A 27,833-nucleotide genomic window follows, 5' to 3' on the forward strand; every position below is an offset into this window, starting at 1 on the left:
TTTTGAAAACAGGAAAGGAGAGGAAAAAGAATAAAAGGGCAGGATCTGGAAGAGAGGAGACTGCCTGGAATTAAAAAGAACTTACAGTAAAATCTCAACAAGACTTCCAAAAGATACATCTTAACTGAAACATCGCAACAAAATAGTAAAATCCCAGGAAGAGAAAGTGGAAAAAGAAATAAGAAGAAACAGCTTGGGACTATTTGGATTATTTGGTGATCTCTGGATTCTTGGTTACTGTATTTGAATGACTAAAATCAATTGGGTGGTTGTTTAAAAGTGTTTAAAATGGCTCCACTTTTAAAAGAACTGAAAAGGGAACTTTAAAAGTACAAAGAAGATGCACAAGAAGGGAGAGGTTCTTTTGGCTTTGTATTTCAATTCTTGGAAACTGAGATTTGGAATTATGAGAAACAACAAGAAATGCCTGCAGAACAAGAAGATTGGGACAAAGTAGAAGCCATCTTTAATGAACAAGTAATGTTAGGTGGGGGGGGGGAGAAAAGTGGGGAAAGACAATGGAAAGTTTAAGACTGGGAAAAACAACCCAAAAAAAGAATAGAGTGAAAAATAAGTATAAAATAAGAAAGCAACTGAAGAGGGAAATGCAGAAGAGAGAATTAGAACTAGAGAGACAAGGGGGTAAAAAGGGGAGGGAGAAGAAGAGAGGGAAGAAAGAAAGGAAAAGAAGTTATAAAGGACAGAAACAAAATATAGAGAAACAGGGCCTATTTAGAAATAATGGGTGAAAATTTAATTGAAAAAGGGATTTTGCAAAGGTACATAAGATAGTATTGTTATATTAGAAATAGAAATAATTTCAGAAAATATGAAACAATGTATGATTAAAATGTTTGATAAAATAGTTATCGTAAGTGGAATGCTTATGATAGTGGAATGCTTGTCAATAAATAAATGTAACAAAATGACTAATGATTTATAAAACATATGTGAAGAAAAATAAGGGAAAAATTAAGTATGGCGATTATACGTGTCTTTAAGGAAGTATGATATTTAATTGAAAAGAAATGTTAAAGATGTTTAAGATTTTAATGAATATTAATGATAGAACTGAATTGGAATGGAATGAGGGTTTTAATTATATATATTTACAATCCTTTTTTTAAAGAATGTAGTGTGTATTATAAGAATGTACCAAGCAGAATCCGATTGGAAGTTATGTATTATGTATTATATTGAATGTTGTCATAACCTTAAGGTATATATCAAAGTTTAAATAAGAGTTGAATGGATAAAATTAAAAGATATAAAGGTGTCATACTCCAATTAGTAACTACAGGAGAAAATTTGTTTAATGAGAAAAGATAATATGAAATTGAAACAGAACAGACAAAAGTATAAATATAATGATTTGAATTGAGATGAGATAATCAAAATAAAATTGAGAAAAAAGAGGGGAAAAACTATATAGAAAATGCAGAATATAATAAGATATGGAATAGAACACAAAAATGAGCATGAAATTGAGTTTTGTGTCTGCATAAAGAAGTGCAACCCGGGACCAAGGCATTTAAAAAAAGATGTTTTACTTGTATTTTGTGTGTGTGAAAACCCAAATAAAACTTTAATTTAAAAAAACATATTATATAAATGGAGCTATTTGTGTTTTGTTCCGAAATGGAGGTTAAACTTAGGTTTTTTTTGTACTGAACCAGAACGAACATTTTACAAATATTATATTGATAAGACAAATCATAGATTACCTTTATTTGCATGCAAGGCCAGAATCTAGTAATGTTGCTGAAAGTTTCAATATTTTATTTTTGCTGTTTTTTAATAATAGGAATAAGATGGCAGACCAATCTGAAAATGAATATAAATATCTTTGTTAAAGGGAAAATGCATCTATGAATTCAAAGCATCAATTCATCTATAACTATGATACATTTTCTGGAAAACTGTAATTTACAGAAACCCGCACAATTGTATTAATTGGTAAAATTTTAATATAATGAGATAATTATTTAGGCAATCATATTTATCCACTGAAGTATATCTTGTACTTGAGCTAGAGCTGAATTTTTCTTACAGGACAATTTGTTTACTTAGTTAAATGATTAGAAATATATATTTACCACATTATGCTGAAACCATAAAATAGAAATAAAATGGAAAAGAATAGAGTAAGTGCTTGAGAGCATTACTGTAAAACATGACTACAGACTATCTTGTTCTTGTAAAAAAAAATCTGCTTTCCTCAGTGAGATAACTAGAAATAAGACCTTTTAGAAATTCAGAGCAATTATTTCTTGTAAATTGGGTGGAGTTTTTAAAAAGAAAAATAAGAAAATATTGTGAGAAATTATGATACAAATATTGTTTGTTTTTAGCATGCTTTACCAATATGTGGTCATTTTACTATGATATAACTTGCTTTGTTTATGAAACTGGTGTATTGTATAGAAATGAAATGTATAAGTTGATTAACATAATAATGAGAAATGACTCCATTGAAGTTACTTTAACTATCCTAATTTTTGCTGTAACTATAGCTACAAGCTGCTGAATAATAATAAAGTGGCATCCTTGTAATTTTGCTTATGTATGATAAGTAGGTAGGCAGCAGTTAAAATTAAAAACAAAGTCAAAAACATGAGTTTTAAAAAAATGCCTTTAATCTTCATAATGGACATGATTGGCTAGAGAATTCTCAGAGTGGAAGTCCACACTTCTTCTTGGCAAATTTGAGAAACACTGTCCTGTAGAAAGTATTATATTTCAGAAAAAGGCTAAAAGAAGCTAATGAGACAGAATGCACATTTTTCCACATAAAAAGGTTTTCTAAAATGAGTCTCATTCTCTGAATCCGAGCTACGGTGCTTCTTTTGATCCCTTATTTTTATCTTTGTGTAAGCATTTGGCTTTTGTAGGGAATGAGATTTTTCTCGCTCTTTTAGGTATTAGTTTTTTTAAAAAAAAATTGGCATATTGCCAAACCTAGATCATTTTTTTTACTTCTCATGTATTACTGATATATATATATATATATATATATATATATATATACACACACACACACAATCATAAAGAAAATTCCATATTTTTCCCCAGACTTCTGTCTAGAGATAAGCTGGCAGGAAAAAAACATTTAAGATATTGTTCCATTTTACAAAGTAGAATCATATTTGCCATACATATGTTTAGTTTATTTTGCTTTTTATCCAACAATTATTTTGATTCATAGATGTATCATAACTGTATATTCTTTATTCATCATCAGTAATTTTTAGTAACAAATATTAATAATGATGTTTAATTCCTTCTCTCCTTCTCATAGTTCCTATAGTACTGAAGAGCTGCGCAGAGTTCATTGAGACTCATGGAATTGTGGATGGAATCTATCGGCTTTCTGGTGTGACATCCAACATTCAGAAATTGAGGTAACAAAATTGAATCCACGTTAAGCCTCTTATGCATTTTGTTTTTCATGAGATGGCTATAAATATAAATATGTGGATTGGACCTTGATTTTTATTTAATAATATAGCACTAAAATATGAAATGTAGCTACAAAATAAATTCAGAAACATCTTGAGTGTCGTTATATGGGAGTTTTCAACAAGACCTATGTGATTTAAACTATGTAGACTTTTGAATGTAGTTTATTTTATTTATTTATTTACTTTCTAAGACTGTTTACTTTACTAATGAATCTGGGAAGCTTATGAGGAGTAAAACAACAGAAAAGTAAGATACAAAAGGCTAATAAGAAAAACAGTATCAGGGGAAGAATGACATCTATATAAAAAACAATGGGTTCACATTAACCCAAAATTTGTTGAAAGAGGCAGATCTCTGACATCCTCTTACTAGTCAGTGAAGCTGAGGCCATATGGAGCAATGGTGTTCCAGAAGACTGGCACAGCACAGAAAATACAGGTTTCTGGAATCTTCTAAAATGACATAGCTTAAGTTAATGGAACCTGGAATGTTCAATTCCTGTCAGATATTATAAATGAGAAGTGATTCTGCAAGGTGTATGCCATGTTGATATTCCCCCCAATAGTTCTAGTAATTTTATTACAGTCATAGACAAGCATTACAAATAAATATTTTTAAAATGATAAAATTAAATTAAATTTTTAAAAAGAAGATAATATTTAACAACTGTTAGTAGATTGTCAGTGGGCAAAGTCTACCTAATTTTGCAGATAGTGTAACAAAATTTAGCTACCTTCAAAGAGAAATTGGATTGATCCAAAAACAGAAATTGAACATAAAAACAGGCTGGTGTTTCCCAGATATTTTATCAGGTCAGGTGTTATGAGATGGGTTCATGAGTCCTTATAGAAGATACAGAAGAATAAAATGTGAGCAGAGTTTTAATAACCCCTTGTCCACAGGGGCACAATCTGAGCCCGTATGGTATATATATGTATTTTAATATCGACCCTCAAAGACTGCTGTGGGAAGTACATATCAGCGTGTTAAAGTTAATACCCTTTGGAGATTGGGGACAATTATAAGGTGTAAATATTTTGCTGCTTTGCAAAGAGGAGTTTGACTGGTCAAGAAAATAGTCTTAGGAAGAGCAGACTGATCTTGTTGGGCTTCCAGATCTTTGATATGTTGTTTGAAATCATACCCCATCATTAAAAGTGTTTTCCGGGAACAGCCAAGATACTGAAGTTTTTGGATGTTAGGAGTAATACTGATTCATAACTGTCCTCTATACCAGTGATGGGATTCAAAATTTTTTACTACTGGTTCTGTGGGCGTGGCTTGGTGGGCATGGCAGGGGGAGGATACTGCAAAATCCCCATTCCCTTGCTAACCTGTTTTCCAGCTCCGTTCTCCTGTGCAGGGCAACAAAAGAAGACCCAGCCAATCAGCTGGGACTCGGGAGGCAGAGAATAGAAGTGGTATTTGGCGGTTCTCTGAACTCAAAATTTCTGTACCATTTCTCCAGAACTGGTCAGAACCTGCTGAATACCACATCTGCTCTATACGAAAAAACCTGAAACCTGCGGGGGAAAATGTTGATATTCTATTCAATCATTAGAATTGGCACTGTTTGCAAATGAAATCTTGATCATATTCAGAGGTTTTGAAAGCTATTTGATTCTCCCAATTCTAGTTTTTCAAAGCTCATATAATTATTTTTCATTTGATTTATTGGTGTTAAGCAATGGATTCTTGATCTTTTATCCACATAAAGAAGTTTCATTCATTATTTTTCAAACACATTTTTACATGATGGTGGTGATGGAATACGTAAATTGAAAGGCTTATTTTCCTCTACATATTTATGTGTATGTATGTCTATGTCTATGAATCTGCCCTTAGACATATTTTGAAATTATGGCCAATAGTTCATCAGTGGCTTATAATGGATTGTCTTCATGTAAGTGGCATTTATACCATACTAATTACAGTATCTGAAACTAGAATATGTAGAATCCATGTACTTCTTAAGGTTATGATAGGTTTCCATGGTGATTCTAGGTGCCAAACAGGTTTTCCATGGCTGTAACAGTATTATACTATCAGTATTATGCTATTATACAAACAGTATTATGCTATCAGATATTTGTTACCAAATCAGAATACTTAAAAAAAAAAAGAAAATATGAATTTTGTTTCTATCTCATTCTACTCATTAACCACATTATTTCTCCTACTCTGTTGTTGCAGACAAGAGTTTGGATCAGATCAATGCCCTGACCTCACTAGGGAAGTATACCTACAAGATATTCACTGTGTTGGATCACTTTGCAAGTTATACTTCAGGGAACTCCCAAATCCTCTTCTCACATATGAACTTTACAAGAAATTTACGGTGAGATGTCTCTGTTCCATTTTTTTATTTTCATTGTGGATGAAGGAGTTATTGCAGTTTTACAATGCATATTCAGTTCATATTAGAATGTGATTTGAGCCTATTTAAAAATTTCAGTAAATCTATTTTGCATGTAATGGCTTTTGAAAAAGCATTATGTTCTTTCCCAGTACATAGTACGCCAGCAAGCAAACTGAGTCAAAATTCCCTTTCGAATATTTTTGTTCATGGGTATTCTGCTCAATGCTGTTTTGACTACTGGTCTGGTCTGCAACTGGTAAGGTGCATAAATCCTGACCTACAGTGCAGCATCATTTTACACATAAATGGTAGAATTAATGCAAACATTCAAACTAAAAAGTAGAGCTTATTCATATTTCTGGAAAAGTAAAGGTGAACTTAATTGACAAATGATAGCAAATGATATATGATAAATAATATCTATGATGTGACAATGATGATAATGAGTACTGATGTTTAAAAAGTCAGTTGACAACATCTGTTATAAAAGTTGTCTTATGCTGTCTGTGTAATTTAAACAGAATATTGGTTTTCTGCAGACTGTATATTCCCAATACATTTTCCCTCAAGTAAATATGATGGATATCAATTATGTACTAGGTCACTTTCTCCTTTTGCTGGAAAAAAAAGAAATGATTGCTTTTGAAACAAGGGATGCAATTCTAGAAAAGTTGTGGACTGAGACTGGAAAAGAGTGGGATTTTCCAAGTTTCCATTATCCCTATTAAAATCTGAAATTTCCAAGAAGTAGGTGCTCCAGAAAAATTCCAACTATAGGGCTTATCATCTGCATTATTTAATACGTAAGGTCAATGAGAGCCTTTATAGTTTATAGATATCTTTTTAGACTATTATCCAAGAAGTGGGAAAGGACCGAATCCTCTGGTTAGGTCTTCAGATGTTCAGACTGCTATTACATTTCTTTTATCTGTAGACTAAACATATCTCAGTCTTTTTTCTATTCTTTGTAGGGCTTGGTTTCCAGACCTCTTGCCATCTTGGTAGCCTTCTTCTGAACTTGCTCCAATTTATCTTTTTGTTTTTAAATAGTGATGCTCAGACCTGGGCACAAAATCCTAAATAACATCAGAGGTGGGTAGAATAGAACATTCCTAAATAACATCAGAGGTGGGTAGAATAGAACAATTATTGCCATGATCTGGATTATATGAATATGCTAATCCATCTCCAGATAGAATTTACTTTTTAAGCAGCTGGATCACACATTTTGCTCAATTTTAACTTGTGGTCAATAAGGTGATCCAGATACTTTTCATACGTTTTTGTATCAAACCAATTTCCGCTTCCTATATTTATGTAGATTCTTACATTTCTTCCCATTAAATTGCATTCTATTGATCCATAATGCTGTCCCCTAAGTAAGCTTTCTCTCTTTTTAGGGACCAAATATCATTGTTTAACTAACCAGAGGTGTACATGGCATACATTTGTTTCTTTACTGTTCTGTCAATCAAGTTTTAACATTCCTCAAGATTAGTTCCCCAGCCTCATAAAATACTGTTTACAAAAGTAAAAAATACATAGGCACAGTGCAAAGGCTAGAAACAAAGGTTCAACACTTACTATCAATGCAGTAGCCCTTCATTTAAAAAGTTTCCTTCAGCCTGATCTACCTGCTTTTCATGTCTGCCACAATCAGTCCCCGTATTATAATGGCCTTAGCTGAATTGCTATATTCATCTCCTTTTATTCTGCCTATAAAGTGGGATCAAACAGTATGGACTTTACTTATTGTGTTCCTGTGAGAACAATATGAAAGCTTTGATACCTTAAATAATTAATTTTATGGTCCTTTGGTGCAAGCAGAATAGACTAGCTCTTGTCAGATTTTATACTTATGTTCCTAAGGTGCTCATTATTGTATGTATATATATATATATATATATATATATATATATATATATATATATATATATATATATATATATATATATATATATATATATATAATATAATGCAGTGCAAACCATACAATCTCTATGCAGGCATTTAATTATGATAGTTAATGTTTAATGCAGCATAGTCCTATGTTCCCACATGTCCCAGCACTCTCTATTGGATTGCTCTTTCAAAATACAGATAACAGGAATGGCAATGTTTTTTTTTTCTGCAATGCTTCTAAAATAATGCATTTCTTTTTTAATGGTGATTTCCCCCCCTTCTTCCTGGTTTGTCCTTATCTTTTAAATAGATATATTAGAATTTTAAAATGAAATGAATTTTTAAAGATTTTATCTCAGAAAACAAAATTATAGACAGAACTGTCTACTCCTGAGCAGCCTATTCCTAATTTGAGGGATTTTGAAGGAGTTTCAGTTTAAGCAGCCATCATCTTCCTCTATTCTTATCAATATATATTTTGGTGAATAGCTGATCTGTAGTAAAATTTTGCACTACTGTCTTGTAATTGAAGTTCTAATTTGGTAAGCAAAATTAATGAGTAACCCCAAAATATTTGTCTGCAACAGAATATGGGAAAGTAACTCTCAAGCAGCTCTGAGTTGCATGTGATTGACTTCTAGTCACAGACACTCCACATAAGTAGCAAAATTGCATGCTTTCAGGAGTGGCTGCCTTTCGATTGTATGTGAATGTGAATTTTCTTCTCTCAGGAAGCCTGCCACAAAGTACAACTCTAAGTCAAACTTACACCTTCTGTTAAATGCAAAATGCACCCGCAGGGAGAGTTGGTAATTATCTCCTATGAACAGAGATCATGACCAGAGGTGGGGAAAAAACCCAGTTTGAAATGGTTATATTAGTGATGGGAACAGATTCCTCACTGGAATCCAAAGATTACATTTCTGTTTAGTTCTTGAAGGTCATATGCTGTACAAGTAGAGGATTCATTTCCAGTCTTTGACATATCCATAATAATAATAATAAGGACTCGTGCTTCAATCCTCAGAGAGCCAATTCAAGTTGTTATGGACAAATGGACAAATAAACCTACTCTAAAGATGTTTTCTTTGCCCTACTATATCCAGTATTTTTAAAAATACTTTCTAGCCAGCATTGTGTTCAATGGTCCCATGTAATCTGGGAAGTGCCAGTTTCTGGAGAAATCTGATTGAGGTGGTGACCTCTTTGGTATTCATAATATGATCACGAGGAAAACAATGTCCTTTCCTAATATACTAATTGATATATCACCACTGAAATGAAAACTTTGGATAGTACTCATGACAAATAGTTCTTGGCAGATCTATTTTTTGTGCAATTGCTTAATCTCCTTATAAGCTGATGATCAACGTCACACTCCATTTTTTTTTAATTCCCCAAATGTCATTATTTCCTAATAAGTATTACAATTATTTTGCTGTCACAACTTGATGGAAGGCTGCTGCTGGCTTTCCTTGGTTTCTGCAGTCATTATTATTTCCATGTTTGTTTATTTTGTGCATCAATTTGGTAATGATATTGCGGATGACATTGTTTTTGCCTTCAAGAAGTGATTGTGAACTAACTGAATTCTTTTTGTTGATGTCTTTGCAGGAAGCCGTCTCGTGCTTCCCTGAGAAAGAGCAGTTGGCCCAGATTCAAAATGTTATCCAGGAACTTCCACCATCACATTACAGGTAAAAGAAAAAAACTTAGTAGTTATTGTGGGTTGCAGGCAGGTAACATCAGAAAAATATCCTTTATCTGAGATTGCTTGGTTTTTAATTAGTTAAAAAACTGAATAGTCTGCTAATAGCCCACTAATCAAATAATTGCTCAACAACTTAACTATATTTTTTCAATATATTTTTATTGAAACATACAGGATGTTACATTATCAGGACTAACCATCTCTGTTCCCCACCTATCCAAACCGTCTTTTTCCCAGCCACCTTCTTCCAGTGCTTTTGTTTAATGCTTACTCATCTATTATTGATGTTTATTATTATATTCAGATCTCTATCACATCATTTTGAAATTCCAGGAAGCTTTTTATTGTCAAGTAAAATATTTTCAATCATAAAACGCTTTTTGTTTTGAGTCTGTATAAGCATTGTTGTAGATAATTGCACAACCAGCTGGCTCCTCAGTCAACATGGCTTCAAGATAATTCAGATGAGGTTTTACATAGCTCAGATTAAATCTATTTTGTTTTCTTCTCCTCATTTAATTTCAGATGTTCAGTGGAGAGACATGGGACGTGAGTTTGTGGGTCCCAATGCCTCCCAGGAGAGATAAATAAGAGTAAGAAGAAAACAAATATTTAAATGGAAGTGGGGATTGAGTGTTTAACCAATGCATTAGTAGCTAAAGTAGTAGACCAGAATGAAGAAATTGAAGTCCTCATGGCCCAAATTTTGCTGCAGCTCCCAAATACACTTGGAATCAATGTTAAATTTTTAATTTTTAATGTGACATAAGATAGGAAATATAATTAAAGGCAGTGATCTCATTAGCTGCAATTTATTAAAATTTTTGATAAAAATATAATGAAGTGCAGTGTCTGTTCTTAAATATTTTTGCTTTGACTGCTTTCACTTTTTCAATAGAACATGGATCTTAACAAGCCACTCAAAGGTCAATATAACTAAGACAATATCTACATTTATTGGTGACTGGAAATCCCTTATGGACTTTTTGCATTTAAAAAAAAGCCTGAACTCATGATTTATGGCTTTGATTATTAGACATTAGAAATTATAAAAAGAAAGGAGCCACAATGTAAAGTCAATTTATAACTATACTTGTAACTGCTATTAAGAAGATATATTCATATATTTATTAATGAAATTTGTATACTCACTGTTGAGGTAATTCTCCATTAGAAGAATGAGCGCATACAGGGAAACTTATTTGAGAGTAGTGTTTGAATAATACACACACAGCACACAGATACACTGTACAGTAAATGTAGGTTTTTTACTTTCAATAAAGGTTTAAGCAAAGTTCAAAACACAGTCCAAAGTCATTCACAGGTATGATCAATCAGTTTTTAGTCCAGGAATAATCCAATAACAAAGTCCAGTGTCAAAACAGTTCAGTATCAGACTTATATCAGACAATATCAGTCAATTAGAAGGAACAGCAGAACTCTCCAACAGAAGGAAACAGAGACTCACTGAGACTTCTTCTGAGACTAAGACTAAGACAACCCAGGTTTCTGGCTTCATCTTATGGCCATTTGAGAAACCACACCCAATTACAATTTTTTCATTCTTAAAGATGCAGTATTAAAATGTCTATCCTGGTTTATATATTTCCAACCCAAATAATTGTTAGGTGACTCATATTCCTAACATTCACCTATCTCACCAAAAGTTATTCTGGGTGGCACACAGAAATTGAGTAAAACCACAGATATTAAAAAAGATATAAAAATATACATTAAGAAATAAATAGTATTATATATATATATATATATATATATATATATATATATATATATATATATATATATATATATATATATATAGTATTATATATATATATATATATATATATATATATATACACCCTTAGGCAAAGAGTGGGTAACAATAGGTGCCTTAACAATGGAGCCATCTAAGCATATCAACTGGAGCCCCAGGCCTCATAACATAACCAGTCTTGAGGGTCTTCCAGAATGTCAAAAGGGATGGAGCTAATCTAATTTTGGAGTGGAGGACAGAAGAGAAAGTCCCATAACCTAGATGCCACTTCTGTATATTATTTTTCTTTCTCTTCTATTTTTCTGCTTTTTTTCTTTTTGCACCTTTAGTTTTTGCATTCTTCTCTTTTCTTTTTTGCTCTAGTTTAGTTTGTACTAGTCTTATTCTGTTTAAAAATTTCAATAAAATTATCATTTAAACTTTTGTAGCTATAACCCTAGCTACAAAATGATTGCACATTCAGTCCCAATACAGCTTAGTGTACATAAAATATGCTCAATAATTGGCAATCGGTACAGATTTCAGTTTACACATTAGCATTGTGTTACTGCGTATTATATTAGTTGTACCAGTTCCAGATGGATGCATATCCTGCACATTGCGATAGTCATAAGTGTTCTTGGTTTGTCTTGACTACTTTATTTCAGGACTTTGGAATACTTAAGCAAGCACCTGTCACTTCTGGCATCCTTCAGCGGCATGACCAACATGCACACCAGAAACCTGGCTTTAGTGTGGGCACCTAATCTCCTTAGGTATGATAAATATGTTTACTGTTTTGCTTTATCCTAAAGGCAATACCGAGAAAGTTCATGGAAGCACATAATAGATGTGCACATAGGAACTTTGTGGATAAATCCAGCCGTGGGGGAAGAGCATAAAATCAAATATGATGGTGGAGGTGAATCTCATCAATTTGTTTTTTGTTTTCCCATTTTCATGGCCATAAAAACTGATGAGGTGTTCATATTTAGTTCAGTGACCCACATTTTATTGGAAAAAGTAAAGGAAATACCTGAAAAAGTTGTAAATCTGAAAAACTATAAAATGTATATTTTAATAAAATATTTAATCAAGCGTACATGTAAATTTATTTTTTAAAATGTGTATATATATGAATATAGTTTGTTTCAAGAGACCAAAAGTAGAAACAGTGATGTGAAGTTGAATTATCTGATCAAATAAGCCAGTGGTCTTCAACCTGTGGTCCTCAGACTCCTGGGAGGCTACAATCAGATGTGGTTTTCAACAGGTTCTGATCAATTCTGGAGAACTGGTAGCAGAAATTTTGAGTAGTTTGGAGAACTGGCAAATACCACATCTAACTGCCCCCCCATCTATTCTCTGCCTCCTGAGTCCCAGCTGATCAGCTGGGTCTTCTTTTGTTGCCCTGCAAAGAAGAACAGAGCTGGAAAGTAGATTAGTGGGGTGGGGACGGAAATGGGATTTTGCAGTAACCTTCCCTCAGGAGTGGAGTGGGAATGGAGATTTTGCAGAATCCTTCCCCTGCCACGCCCACCAAGCCACACCCATAGAATCGGTAGTAAAAAAATGTGAATCCAATGGGATTCAAAAAAATTTACTACTGGTTCTGTGGGCGTGGCTTGGTGGGCATAACTTGGCGGGCATGGGTTGGGGATGTGGCAGGGGAAGGATACTGTAAAATCTCCATTCCCTCCCCACTCCTGGGAGAAGATTATTGCAAAATCCCCATTCCCTCCCCACCCCACTAACCTGCTTCCCAGCTCCATTCTCCTGTGCAGGGCAACAAAAGAAGACCCAGTTGATCAGCTGGGACTTGGGAGGCAGAGAATAGATGGGGGTGGGGCCAGTCAGAGGTGGCATTTGCCGGTTTTCTGAACTACTCAAAATTTCTGCTACGGATTTTCCAGAACTGCTCAGAACCTGCTGAACACTACCTCCGAATTTCACCATTGGCTACGATGTCATCACAGGCTTGAAGCCTTGAAGAAATGTTATGATTTAAATATTGAGTTCAGTCTTGGGAGTTCATGGCCACAAAAGATATTTAAAGGGGATTTAACCACTGATATAGGCCATGACTGGAGAAGGGAACCAGGCCTGTTTTTTGTGTTTTTCTCAAAGTATATACTAAAATGATTGCTGAAAAATTGGCTCTAGTTCCACAGTATTTTTCAATGGAACATGAAGATGGTATTGTAACTCCTAGAGTAGGCTTTGTATAGATTAAAACAAAAACAAAAATCTCAGACACATCTCCTCTAAATTAAGAAAGAAACTGCAAAATCCTAATTCTATTTATGTGTTTGCTGTAACCATGCCCATTTGTTGGGTGCATCTGGTGTCCTCATTGCAAGGCACAAGAAGAGATGTAAAACACACACACACACACACACACACACACACATCCACTTTTGTACTGAAGTTTCTAGTATTAGGTATCACAATAATTCATTAAGAGCATTGAAGATATCTGACACAGTACTTCTCCAAGCAGTAATACACTGAAATGAACTTGATTATGAAAGCACTATTGCACAGATCCATTTGTTTCATGTAGCTTTCAAAAAAGCTTCTCATTAGAATTTTCCATTGTGTGTATGCAGCAATGCACTGCATATGAACCACTACTAAAATGAGTTTTTTCAGGAATACTGATTTAGTCAGCAAGAGGCTCAGGATTTGAGCCTCAGAAAATACAGGGTAAAACTTGTCTCCAGCTTTGCAGTTCTTAAACTGCTCCAAAATTTAATTGTGTCTCCTGCATAGTCCTCCTTTTTTATTTCACAGAGGGTGGTTGTTGTTGTTGGAAGCTAACTTATTTATATAAATATGGATCCCCAGGGAAAATGAAAAGTAGTTGTACCTCCCTTACAAGGCTATCCTGTTGAAGGAATCCCTTCTGAGTTTTTATCTTTCACTGCAGCCATTAGCTTTACAAAGGATTGTGTTGCCCAAAGATAATTTCTTCAGCAACACTTTGGCATGTCAAGATAAGAAAGAATTTATCTGTTTTTATTTTTTGGATAGGTGGGTGAAGCTGAAGAAGGAAAGATTGTTTGGGCCAAACCATTGATGTGATAAAAAACACAAAGCAGATTTTTTAAAAAGACAAACTCACAAAATCCATCTAGTTGAATTGTTTTCTGATGTTTTCCCATCCTTTCCCACTTGATGCTTTGAAGTGATGGTTCTACTCAGAGATAACTTAAATCCTTTGGATTAACTTGGACTGCAGCAGCCCCAGCTTTAAGTAGAATTGCTACACCAATGATCAGAATGTTGCCTAGAAAATGGCTCATATGTCTCTTAGCAAGGGATGGTTAAGATCTGTTGTCGTAATTAAGCAGAGTTCTGAAATTCTTGGGTCATCCTTCCTTGCATCTTTAATAATCTGGTGTAGTAGAGGGAGGCTCGCTGTAATGCTGTATCTTGTATTCACATGAAAGTGCTTGCTATGCACTTTAAGGCTCTCGTCTTCACTCTTTGCTGTACAGAAATGGGACATAAATTTCTGCCACTAGGCAGCAGATTTAAAGTAATTCAGCTCAGATAAGAATTTCATCAGAATGTTCTTTGAAGTAATCTGAAACAATCCTTGCTTGTGTATGCTGTTTATATTTGCTGACATAATATTGTTGGCTGAGATATGTTTCATGTTTGATTATGTCTCATGCTATTTTATTTGTCTGGTCTGCCATAAAACAACGGTGCCCTGTTGATTTATAGCATTTCATCTTACCCTTCTTTTAGGAAGCTGAAATGACAACCAAGCATTCCCCTCCTCCGCCCATTTCATCTCATGCAACAATACTGAATGTTCATGCTTTAGTTTGGCCAGCTTAAACATGCTAACAGGATCAAGTAAGGAGTAAGGAGTCTAATGAGGAGTAAGGAGTCTAATGAGATAGAAAATGTTTCTTTCATGACTGATATTTGATTTAGAAGGAAAGCAGCTATAATCATCATTATCCCTGACATGCTGCCAACTCCAGCTGATATTAATTGCTCCTTTAAGAAAAGACTGTCCATTATATATTATGTTAAATATATTTAATCTGGAGAAATCTTTGTTAGCATTAGAATAAGTACTGTGGGCTTCTTGTCTGAAGAGATATTTAATATGGAGCTCATTGTACCTAATCTGATATTCTAATCATTGTACCATATCGACTGACTGTACTCCCAGGTTTACAAAATTATGGGTGTTGAAAGCTACACATCTGAAGGATATTTGTTTAGGGGAAGGATTATTAAAACTGCCATTGCAATATTTGATAAAAGCCAGTGAAATCAATGGGAGTTTTTATCACATTCTTTGAAACCCTGACTTAATGAGATCTAGGGAAAGGCTTGTTATATTGTACTTCATCTTTGTTCATAAATTTTGGTCTTCCTTTTATAAAAGCTTAGCAAAGACATTTTGCTAACTAAGCAAATCAATACACTAATCCATATACAAAAAAAAAGCCATTTGGTTAATTGAGTCTCTTTAATGGGATGACTATTCTTGAAATTTCTTTTAGCGTACACAAGGATTGTTCTTGCAACCGGATTGTTCTGAGATGCATGTTCCACTCATGAAACTGTTCTTCTCAGTTATGATCTGTGATTCATTTTAATTCTTCCCTTGCTGTCCTTCTAAAAATCTATATTTTGATTCCACCATAAGTTGATTATTACAATTTGTTTCTCCTAGAAGAGTAATAAAGAATTATGAGCTGAATATAGCCGGTGGAAGTTCTCTTTTAAGATGTTCCCCCAGATTCAAACTCTTCTTTTTTTCTTTCTGAAAAGGGGAGGAAATGCTCACTGAAAGACACACTGCAGTGTTTAAAGACTGCCTGAAGAATTTTGCTGCATCTTTAAAAGGTTCATGGCTCTCCAGGGCTTTGATGGATCTCTATAAAGAGTTGTCCCCTTTGTGCAGTGTTTAAGTTTCAAAGCAGACTTTATGAACTCTAGTAGAGGATATCTTAATACCCAATTGCTCTGGTTTCTGAGAAAGGAGAAGAATTTAGGAAGGTTAAATGGGTGAATAGTTTATGTGTGAATAGAATATATGCAACCATGGTTCTAAAGCCAAACCATTTCTCTGCTTTAGCTTAGCTCTGTTAGTGTTGGTCTAAGATACACACATTGTGGTGTGGTATTCCTAAAACATTTTATTTATTTATTTTATTTATTTATTTGTTTGTCAAGCATGTATGAGAAAACAAGTATAAGTATGAACATAACATATAAACATATGAGTATGGTATAAGTATATACATAATAAATGAGTATGAATAAATGAATAAAAGGAAACAATAGGACGAGGATGGTAGGCACGCTGGTGCACTTATGCATGTCCCCTTATAGACCCCTTAGGAATGGAGTGAGGTCCACGATAGTTTAAGGTTAAAGTTTTGGGGGTTTGAGAATGTAACAACAGAGTCAGATAATGAGCTCCAGGCATTGACCACTCTATTGCTGAAGTCGTATTTTTTGCAATCAAGTTTGGAGCGGTTTACTTTGAGTTTCTATCTATTGTTTGCCTGTGTATTATTGAGGTTGAAGCTGAAGTAGTAATTGACAGGTAGGACATTGTAGCAGACAATTTTGTGTACTAAGCTTAGATCAGACCATAGGTGGTGTAGTTCTAGGTTGTCCAGGTCCAAAATTTCAAGCCTGGTGGCATAAGGTATTCTATTATGAGCAGAGGAGACCATTTGAAACCAATTGTCTACCCTGACTTTGTATTTTGAAGTGAGCAGTGCAGGTTCTGTGTGATTGGCTCTATTTTGCTACCCAATAACATGTTGGTATTGATAAAAATAGAATGGTATTTTGGACTAAAGCAGGGGTGTCCAACCTTTCACCTTCCCTGGGCCACATTAGAAGATGAAAATTTGGTTTGGGCCGCACATAAAATAAAATAACAGTAACGATACCTGATCATCCAAAAAAACCATAGAAAACATAGTTAACATATTAAATTTATTTGGCAGCGGGGGCAGAAGCGGCGGCAGGGGCAGCGGTGGTGGGGGCAGAAGCGGCGGCGGCGGCAACAGCAGGAGGTGGCGCTCTGACAGCACCCACCTTTTCTGTTGCTGCTTGGCCTGGCGCTTGCCTCGCCCCGCCTTGCGCCTGCCTCTCCTCCTCCTCGCTGGCTCTGGCACGAAGGTTGGGGTGGACACTGGGCTGCATTACGAGGTGACCTGGGCCGCATGCGGCCCGTGGGCCGCGGGTTGGACAAGCCTGGACTAAAGGGATGGACTTCATCCTCTCATCTTTCCATAAACTGACTATGGCAACCTTTTATTTTAAACATTTTAAAATAAAGACCATGCCAAAAAGACCAAAAAGAGACCATGTCATTTAAAATGTACTTCATTTAAATCATGTAATGTGTATAGTTGATTTACGCATGTCTGTAGTGTAAGTGAGGAGATATGAAAGGAATGCAAAACAAAAAGGTTTACAATTAGGCTGTAGGTCAATTTCTGCTGCTATTACAGTGTTTTTTGCTATAAAGTTGCAGACATGGCTTATTAGGAAATTTAGTTCTCTTGTTCACAAGCAGCGCCTCGGCGGGGTGATGCAGGGTTGTTCTTCCAACTGCTTCTCTGATTGTGCTTAGATCAAAGGAAATTGAGGCAGAGGGCTGCAATGGAGATGCAGCTTTCTTGGAAGTGCGAGTCCAACAGTTGGTGATAGAATTCATATTGAACCATGTGGACGAGATCTTCAGTGACAACGTTTGTATCAGGCCAAAGGATAACGAAGGTAAATCCTTCTATTTTCTTTTATGCTAGCAATGACCATTTCCAAATTATCTGACTTCTTTTGGCCAATAAACTTAGTTCTTCCCAGCACATAACCTACTTACATTACTTTTAGTATTTAGGTCTTGTGAGGTACTCATTCAAAACATCTGAATCCCAATTCTATTGAAAAAAGGAAACAGAAGAAGGAAATGAAGGGCATCTATATGAATATTATTTTAAAAAATAGAATCTGACTGTGGACTTTTTTGATGTGACTAATATAAAGCCTGACTAATAGTAGAGAAAAATCTGCTACCTCAATTTTTACAGATAGTCCTTGACTTACGACCAAAATTTAGGCCAAAATTCATGTTGCTTAGGTGAGAAAGTTGAGTTTTGCCCTATTTTGTGACTTTTCTTGCCACATTTGTTAAGCAAATCACTGCAGTTGCTAAATTAGTAACAACATTGTTAAGTGAATCTGGCCTTCCCATTGACTTGTCAGAAGGTTCCAGAAGGGGATCACATGACCCAGGAACACTACAGCTGTCGTAAATATGAACTGATTGTCAAGCATCTGAATGTAATTCACATGACCAGGGGGATATTGCAACGGTCATAAGTGTGAAAAATGGTCATTAGTCACTTTTTTCAGTGCCATTGTAACTTTGAAAGGTCACTAAATGAACTGTTGTAAGTTGAAGACTGCCTGTAATCTTTTTTTTTGTCCTTTAAGACTTTTTAAAATTGCTTTCAGAACCATTAGTAGGTTTGGGAAGATCCAACCTTTACCAAATCTTAATTTATGCACAAAAGGAAAAGGAAGAGCCTTGGTGGCACAGTGGTTAGAGTGCTGTAGTGCAGGCAACTTCTGCTGACTATCCAAGTAAAACTTTTTGAAACCCACCACTGCACCAGGCTCAAGGTTGGCTCAGCCTTCCATCCTTCCGAGGTGGGTAAAATGAGGACCCAGAATGTTGGGGGCAATATGCTGACTCGATTAAACCACTTAGAGAGGCTGTAAAGCACCATAAAGTGGTATATAAGTCTAAGTGCTATTGCTAATAAAGACATACAATCTTCAGTTCACCTTGGAAAAAGTGTTGCAAGGATTCTCGTTCACTGAAGTCTGAATTATGGGGATCTAGGGAGAAGCCTCAGCTTTCATTGTTCTCTTTTGTTGCTCATTTCTCTTGATCTTGCAACCTGATTACTTGGAAAAGCAAAAAAAAAAAAAAAAAGGGGGGGGGGAGCATGGAAAAGATAATTAAGAGTTGGGAGAATTTTATCCCCATCATTGACTTAATGTATGTTGTTACAGTTACTCATCACACCAAAAAGATACAGGAAAAGTCCTGAGATGGTTTGAAATTTATCAGCTATCATAAATTGGCATTTTAATGGGCCGGTGGACACATTTGAATATTAGACAATATTTCCATCACTAAAATGATTGTCATGCAGTTTCTCCATCCACAAATTGATGCTAAGGATGGGTATGGTCAGGCATAAAATTTCCATTTAATAGAGGACAGTGAAATTGGTGAGGTTGCTCCTCCTGACATCACTACTGTCTCAAATGTCCTCTGATCCTTGATTATTTTGTCTTGTTCCTGAGCATGAGGGCATATTTCCAAATAAACCACCACGTTCCAAACTCCACACTTATTTTTGCCTAGATCAGAAACATTCTTGGGGAAAAGAAATGATACTAGCAGCTGACACCTTGATTTTTACTTTGTCAGTTTCTGACACATCAAGTTTTGGATGAAAAGAGTATTTTTTTTTTAAAGTGAAGTATGGCAAGGAATATGTGCCAAGAAAATTGTTTGCAAACACATTACTACCCATGGATGTTATATAACCCATCCTTGTGCTGTTTCACTAGCTAGAACAGCCATCATGCTGAAAAATCAATTTAGCCATTGTTCTGTCCCATAACAATCTTAAAAAAGAAAAAGGTGTAAATAGCATGGGTTCATAAGTTGCAGCTGCCGGGTGGACAGGCTGTTTTAAATTGTTCCTTTCTGGCAGCTAAGGGATTATTTTCACCACATATCATGAGTAGTACTCAAAAAGAGTTGCAGACCTGTCATAAGAATTTCCTAGGTTCCCTTATAAACTGTTCCATATAAATGGTGTACAACCTGATAAAGGTTTACAGAAGAGATCATTTTCATGGTTTCTATATAATAATGTTTAAAAATATTTAAAATTAAATGCAAAGTCCACCAGTCAAATTATATAATAACAGAATCATAAGACTCCTCCACACTCTTTCCATTCAGGTATATTCTGTTTCACTTCTGTTTAATCTGGCTTTGTCCTCTATTTTATTATAAAGTGTGTTTGGAGGTGAGCTTTCTTTGCTATGGCTTTTCCAATAAATCAATCACACAGCTAATTAGAAGAAATGCTAAAGTGTCAATTTTGAAGCTGGGAAAGCTGCCTTTAACCATCAGGACTTTTTCTTTTTTTCTTTGGAGTTCCAGAGCTGTAACTTCCTACTTCCTTCTGACAATAGCAGTCAGTGTTGAATAGGAAAAACAGCAACAATATTCAGAACAAATTTCCAAAATAATCTAGATGGGAGAGAAGTATTCCTTCATCTTCAAAACAAAACAAAAAGAGCTTAGTCTTCCCAGAGTTTAGCACAAATAAACAGCATCATTTTCAGAAGATGCATGCCAAGGCACTATGGAGCATGGCTGCTGACCAAGGGACTATTGGGGTGGAGGGCAGGGTGCTGGATTACATTACTGGATAAGAAGTGAATTTCTTCAACAATCACAATTGCAAACAATTTCACTGGGAAAGTTTATTCATTAAAGGCAGTGCTTGAGAAATCTATTGGTTTTCTATTTCTCTCTGCCATTCCTACCTTCCATTCCATCCCAAATTAAGATAGATTCTAATGCAGGGGTCCCCAAACTTGGCAACTTTAAGACTTGTTGACTTCAAGTCCCAGAATTCTGGAACTTGAAGTCCACAAGTCTTACAGTTGCCACGTTTGGAGGCCTCTGTTCTAATGTGTTTTTCCTTCTGTTTTCCAGAGAATAAACCTGTGATGAAGAGCCTAACTTTACCTTCCACCTCTCTGCCAATGAAGCTGGTGAGCTTGGAAGAAGCTCAGGCCCGAAGCCTCTCAGCTTGTCACCCTGCCCGCAAGGAGCGAAGGGAGAACAGTTTGCCAGAAATTGTTCCAGCCACAGGCTCCTTTTACCATACCGTCCTTGATCTACCAGACAGCAAGCAAGTATTCCTTGTTTTAGTACCTGAAAACTGAACACCAAAGATAAATAGGGCCATGAAAGAGCATATAAGTTCAATAAATAAATATCATCCAAGGGCCTACCGTTGTCCAACTCTGTTGTGGCCTGTCTGGCCATCAGCTCCTCCAGCAGCCAAATCAGATAAGGAGGCAGCATGGGAGTCAGGGCCAGAATTAAGGCAATGTGAGAGCTTCCAGGAGGAAGAGGGAATGGAGCTGTCAGAGATAGAGACAGGGGTGGAGCCTGGGCCATCCATAAGCCCTCAGATAGAGAGTCAACAACCCCCAGGTCTGGAGGTGGCTGATGAGGAAGAGGAGGAACAGCTGGGTCCAGTGTCTGATGAATGGATGCACAGAAGGCAGAGAAGAGGAGAGCAGCAGGAATGTATGGGCTGGTCCTTGGGATGGAAGAGCCACCGCTGGTAGCGAAGCCCCACCCTAGCTCCGGGGATAAAAGGCAGGGGGCAGAGATGAATAGGTGTGGCAGACAACTATTCAACTCCCTGCGTGTCAGCTACGGATAGCCTGCACTTCTGAATCCTGCATAGAAATTATTAGAATTCTTCTTGGAATCTGCTGAGCCTTCTGAGTGAGTGAGTGAGTGTTTGTGCATGTGTGTGTGTGTGTGTGTGTGTGTGTGCTCTGCTGCTGCTGGAAGAAAGCAAGCACACCTTCCAGGACTTCCTTTGCAAGTGTGGGGAGAGGAAGTGTGGAAGTGTGGAGGCCATTTCAGGGGGAAAGGGAGCTTTCCACAGGACTTAGAGACTTCATTATCCTGCTGTGAAAGAACGGCTGCTGGCATTCCTAATAAAGGAAACATTTTGTTAAATACAAAGGGATTGATGTGTTTGGGCCCTGGGTCAGAACAAACTCAGAATTCCCCAGTGTTCTGGCTCTGTGGACCAGTGGGGGAGGTAGAGGGGATAGTTCCATAAGAACGGCTGGCAAATGCACATGAACACAGCTCTTGCGCTCATGCAAATTAAGCCTATGTGCTTGCCCACTGCTCGCAGAAGTGAGGGTGTGCATACATGCACTCACCAGCTGTTTCCATCACCTGGTTGCAATTTCCTCACGGGCTACAGGTTGGAGTCCCCTGGTCTTCTTTGGTGCTCTGAGGCATCTTGTTAGATGCAATTGGTGTGCAGCCAATTTGGATCAACTATAACAATGTGCAGCCAAGCACTGTAAGAGAAACCTTTACCGATTTGATAGCTTCCATGAATAAGCGTAGTGCAATTTTGGGAGAAAGAACCATTTGGAGCCATGGTGACACGGTGGTTATAGTGCACTACTGCAGGCTTCTTCTGCTGACTGCAGATTGCCTGCAGTTTGGCAGTTCAAATCTCACCAGGCTCAAGGCTGACTCAGCCTTTCAGCCTTCCGAGGTGGGTAAAATGAGGACCCAGATTGTTGGGGGCAATATGCTGACTCTGTAAACCGCTTAGAGAGAGCTGTAAAGCACTTAAAGTGGTATATAAGTCTAAGTGCTATTGCTGTTGCCATTTTCCCCAGCACTGTATAGATACATCAAAACTTGAAATATATATTAAAAATGTATAAACTTTTCCCCCTAATTCCTCAACGTTGCTGTGAGAAGGATAACATTAAATCCCTGGTCAGTGTCAGTACCTTGAGTAGCAGGTAGACAGATGGATACAGGAATAGTTTTCTGCTTTGCTTCATTTTAAATGTTTGATCATCAGGAGTGAAACACAAAGGCTCAAGGCACCTGTGACGAGGCAGCCACCTACTGGTAACCTTCCCCAATTGCATCTGGAATATCTACCTCAATCGTCATTCTTTATTTGTGTAGCATATCCAATATTCTATATTTTACTCATGCATAGTTGGATACTGTTGAAAGATGGCAAAAGCTGTTATGCAAGACTTATATTATCCAGCCACAACGGAATCATCATCAGTACTTGTAGATTGCAGTACTTAAATTGCCATTGGCCTATGACATTTGATCATGTTCTCATAATATAAATTAGGGCCTGAATAGCCACATCTTTGTACGAGTAATAAATTCTGAATCTCTTGAAGCATTCGCATGAATGGCAGGCCGTATTGAACTCAGAACCCTGAGGTTATTTTACCCATAATTTCGTTGGGTGGAGTTGGCCAGTCATAAAAGTCCATTTCCCACATCATACATAATATAACATATATAATTAGTGAGGAAGGGAAAGCAGTCATTTTCTAGGTCAAACTGTCTAGCCTCTTGGCTACTCCAATGGCAAGAGCCCTCTATGTTTCAAATCAAACCCTTCGCACCATCTGCTACCTGTTCTTTTTTTAGCTGGAGATGCTCAAGTCTTTCTTGGCTACAACTGTGAAAAGCAATAAAATAAAATCTGAGAGGAAATGAAGACAAACAAAAGGGGCACATTAAAAACATATTAATCTTAACTGTTAACCATTGTTACTTATTGACAGATCTTTGATTTTATCTTTCAGGAGAAAATTATCCACAAAGTCCAAGAAATGGAAGTCTATTTTTAATCTGGGCCGATCAGGATCAGAAGCTAAGACTAAACTGAGCCGCAATGGAAGTGTGTTTGTTCGAGGACAAAAAATCTCTGGTAAAGACTCGCTATGGCCTTCATTAATATAGTTTCTCTTTTCTCCCTTAGCTTGGCCTTGGCCTTGGCCAGTGGGGGGGGGGACAGGCACACGTCCCAGCGCTTGGCAAAAAATCATTCATGCTAATAAAGTAACAAGGATTAAAAGCCAGTATGAATGATGCTTGACAACAGCATGGGGGAGATTGCATATTTAACCTCTTGCATCATACCAAGTATCACTTCAGCAGCACAATAAAAGGCAGTCATATCTCAAAGCCTATGAAATTCTTGCTGTGAACACTGTCTATTATTTTACTGTGTTGAACATGCATTTCTGAATTGGCTGAATGCATGCGCAGGCAGAGGTCAAATATGCGTCTGCCCAAGCTGTTACTAAGAATATGCCTATGCCAGTTGTTTTATTAAGGAGTCCCGGAACATGTGTCCATCTCATCTTGTCTGAGGTTTCTGATTAGAATCCTTATGAGATAATCAGTATCTTATTAAAGAAATGTACTGGCTCCCCTCCAACAATCCTTGTAGTGCAAAGAAGATACAATTACTATGTGTAGATTTTAATTTTTGAAAATATATATATTTATTATCAGATAAGTACCTTACATGAAGGACAGGTGTCCAAACAGTTGTCACAATGAGGAAGGACAAAGAAAATAATCCAGTCTTGATTAACAGCCCAACACTCTGCTTAGGGAGAAGATAGTGGGCTCCTTGAATAAAGAACAATGCACAATTATTCATTGTTTATGAATAAGCAACTCAGAAAATCCTTGCAAAAATCATTATCTCTATTTTGGCAGATAAACATATTGAATCAAGCTTGCCTTTTTCACTGTGCTAAAAAGTTAAGAAAGCAGTGCACCTCTTGTACCTTGCTAGCTGGTAAGCCTTAGTTTTAGCTGTAAATTAAAGATCGAGCTGTATGTATTCTCAGGATATTAAATCTTTTTCTGCTTTGCAGCTGCAGTTATTAACAATTTTCATTTCTGTGTAACTGCAGTGTGTGATTATATTTCAAACATTTTACATCCTTCCTTTCTGCAGAGAAAGCAACCATTCGACCAGCTAAAAGCATGGACTCACTTTGTTCACTTCCAGTAGAAGGTAAGGCTTGGTCAGTGTGTCAGATATGGAAAAGCCAAAGATCTGCCCTTTCTTTGGGCATTTTTATAGCAGAAGCTGAATTTATGTAATTTTCATGGACATACTGGATATCTGTTTATATTAATCTGTTTATTTACTCAAAATGTTTTGTGGGGTTTGTTTCATAGAATCAGTAGATTGGGAAAAATACCAAAAAGTACTTAGTACAGTCACTGGTCAGAGAATGTGCTGTAGTAGCCACTTGCCTTTCCACATCATCTTTTCCTAGATGTCATAGTTCAAGAAAAAAAAAAGCCAAGGTTTTCACTATGATATGAGCTAGCAGTGTGCAGCTATGTGCAGTGTGCAGTAGCAGCCCAAAAAGCTAATACAATTCTTGATTGTATAAACAGAGGCATAGAATCAAAATCACATGAAGTATTGGTACCACTTTATAAAGCCTTAGTAAGGCCATGCCTGGAATACTTCATTGGTCACCACATTACAAAAAAGATGTTGAGACTTTGGAAAAGAAGAATAACTAAGATGATTAAAGGCCTGGAGACTAAAACACATGAAGAACGGTTGCAGGATTTGGGTTTGGCTAATCTATAGAAAAGAAGCAGTATTCCAGTATTTGAGGGGTTGCCACAAAGAGGAGGGGGTCAACTTATTTTCCAAAGCACTAGAAGGCAGGACAAGAAACAATGGATGGAAACTAATCAAATAGAGAACTGGAATTAAGAAGAAACTTCCTAACAGTGAGGATAATTAGCCAGTGGAACAGATTGCTGTGGGTGCTTCATCACTGGAGATTTTAAAGAAGAGACTGGACAATCACTTGTCTGAAACAATATAGGGTCTCCTGCTTGAGCAGGGGGCTGGACTAGAAGACCTCCCTTCCAGTTCTATTCTGATTGACTATTTTATGGAATGTACAGTATAGGAATGGTCTCTTCACAGTAATCCATGCTTTGCAATCTCCTAGGTTTCTGAGATACAGTCTGTATGGAGCTGCTGTTGAAGATGGTTCAGAGTTTGGAATCTGTGCCAAAGGCAGATACAAACTTGTAAACTATAGTACTTCATTAATTCGAGGCCACATAATATAAATTCTTAATGAGCTGCACTAGTTGGCTCTGATCAACCCCAATGCAGAGGATTAATTTTAATATATAAAGCTACAAATGGTTTAGGATTTGGTTAACTTCTAGGAATGCCTCTCCCTTTATTTTTGTTTCTGTAATGTTAAACTTCAGAAATAGCCTGCTTTAGGGATCATCCAATTACTAGAGGAAAGCTGGAGTCACAGGAATGCCAATCACAACGGTGGAACTTATTTTTCCTTAGAAATTAGATTGTTGCTAGTGTACTGCAATTTGGGGTCTTAGGTGAAGGAATTCTTTTCTACCATGCCTTTTCATTGTTTTTTTTTATTTAAAAAAATTGGTCGAATGCCAAAATAGGCTGTTTGATCACTGATATTGGATCTATTTTGATCAACATGGGAACAAAGTGAAAGGTTGGCTATAAGAAATTATATTTAAAATGATAATCATGTCAATTTTCTGCATTTTGTGCCATACAATCTAGAGACAAACCTTACTGTTATTGTTATTACTTCAGAAAAACGTTTTGTGGCAAGCAGTTGCTGTGCTGTGTATCACACTACTATCAGTTACATCCAGGGGTGGGCTTCAAAAATTTCAGCAACCAGTTCTCTGGCCGGTATCTGGGTGGGCGTGGTGTTTTTGCCCCCACCCCAGGCTTTGAAGGCTTTCCTTGAGCCTCTGTAAGGGCAAAAACAGCCATCCCCGGGCTCCAGAGGCCCTCGGAAGTTGTGGGAGCACCATCACTTGGGACCTTCAAGAAGAGATTGGACTGCCATTTGTCAGAAATGGTGTAGGGTCTCCCGCCTGGGCGGGGGGTTGGACTAGATGACCTACAAGATCCCTGCCAACTCTGATTATCTGAAAAAGTAATCTGAAAAAATCTTAAGGCCAGAAATGGGCATGTTTCTGGCCTTCTGGAGCGTTTGGGATGCCTGTTATTTATTTGTTTGTTTGTTTGTTTGTTTTGTCAAGAGGTTATAAGATAACAGGTATAAGTATAAACATAGTTATGAATACATGAAATGGATACATATAAGAAAAATAAAAAGGAACAATAGGACAGCACGCCCCCTTTTTGCCCACCTGGAGCCTCTGCGCAGGCCCTGTGCTTACCTGGCATCCGAAACGGGTCACGTGGGGACTTCTGGGAGAGACAGGGTGGGGTGGGTGGGGCCAGCCATGGGTGGGATTTACCAGTTCACCGAACCGGTAATTAAAAATGATAAAATTAGCTACCGGTTCACACGAAGCAGCCCACCCCTGCTTATACCAACAAATATCTTAAGGTTATGGATGACTGCAGTTTATGGAGGTAAGGGGGAGGAATAGTGAGAGAGTTTTTTCATATTTCCACCTTAACAAATCCAGAGATGGAGATGGAGACAGAAAGAGTGAGGAAATGTTGCAAATATGGATCCAGAGAAAGGTTGAAGGAAAATATATGTGCTTGTCTCCTTTTCTTCCCTATTTCACCACCTCCCAAGCTTTATATTTCATCCTGTCCATCTTTTAAAACAATTTTATGGTTGCTGCCTTCGGCTTAAAGATAGAGAATTGAGGAGGAAACGAAAAACACTCCTTTTACTCCAATTTTCTCTATTACTGAATATCACCATTTCCAAATAGACAGTAGATCGAATCCATGACTGGGATACAGAATACAGATTTGCAGATGCCAAAGCAGGTCATGATGACTGTTTTTGAAATTATAATTGTAAAGTGGGAAGTGCTTAGAAATAAATTCAACCAGTGGTCTAAAAGAAAATTGAATCATGTCTAACAAGCATTAAATCATTAAATCTTTTTAAATCAGCCTGAGTTATTACTACTCTCAGTG

The 27,833-nt window shown here is 36.6% G+C and overlaps 1 protein-coding gene across 1 annotated transcript in view; it reads left to right on the forward strand.

The window, feature by feature from the left end:
- The window catches only part of ARHGAP31 (Rho GTPase activating protein 31), a 115,948-nt gene that overhangs the window by 74,809 nt on the left and 13,306 nt on the right, over nucleotides 1-27,833 (forward strand). The window contains exons 2-9 of the mRNA XM_026708877.2: nucleotides 3,299-3,401; nucleotides 5,656-5,800; nucleotides 9,338-9,420; nucleotides 11,859-11,966; nucleotides 17,816-17,961; nucleotides 20,996-21,194; nucleotides 23,677-23,801; nucleotides 24,846-24,905. Of these exons, the coding sequence (XP_026564662.1) occupies nucleotides 3,299-3,401; nucleotides 5,656-5,800; nucleotides 9,338-9,420; nucleotides 11,859-11,966; nucleotides 17,816-17,961; nucleotides 20,996-21,194; nucleotides 23,677-23,801; nucleotides 24,846-24,905 (969 nt within the window). The remainder of the gene's footprint in view (nucleotides 1-3,298; nucleotides 3,402-5,655; nucleotides 5,801-9,337; nucleotides 9,421-11,858; nucleotides 11,967-17,815; nucleotides 17,962-20,995; nucleotides 21,195-23,676; nucleotides 23,802-24,845; nucleotides 24,906-27,833) is intronic.

Source organism: Pseudonaja textilis, chromosome 7, assembly GCF_049901715.1.
Source record: "Pseudonaja textilis isolate UNSWEBS1 chromosome 7, rPseTex1.2, whole genome shotgun sequence".
Classification (NCBI taxonomy): Eukaryota; Metazoa; Chordata; class Lepidosauria; order Squamata; family Elapidae; genus Pseudonaja; species Pseudonaja textilis.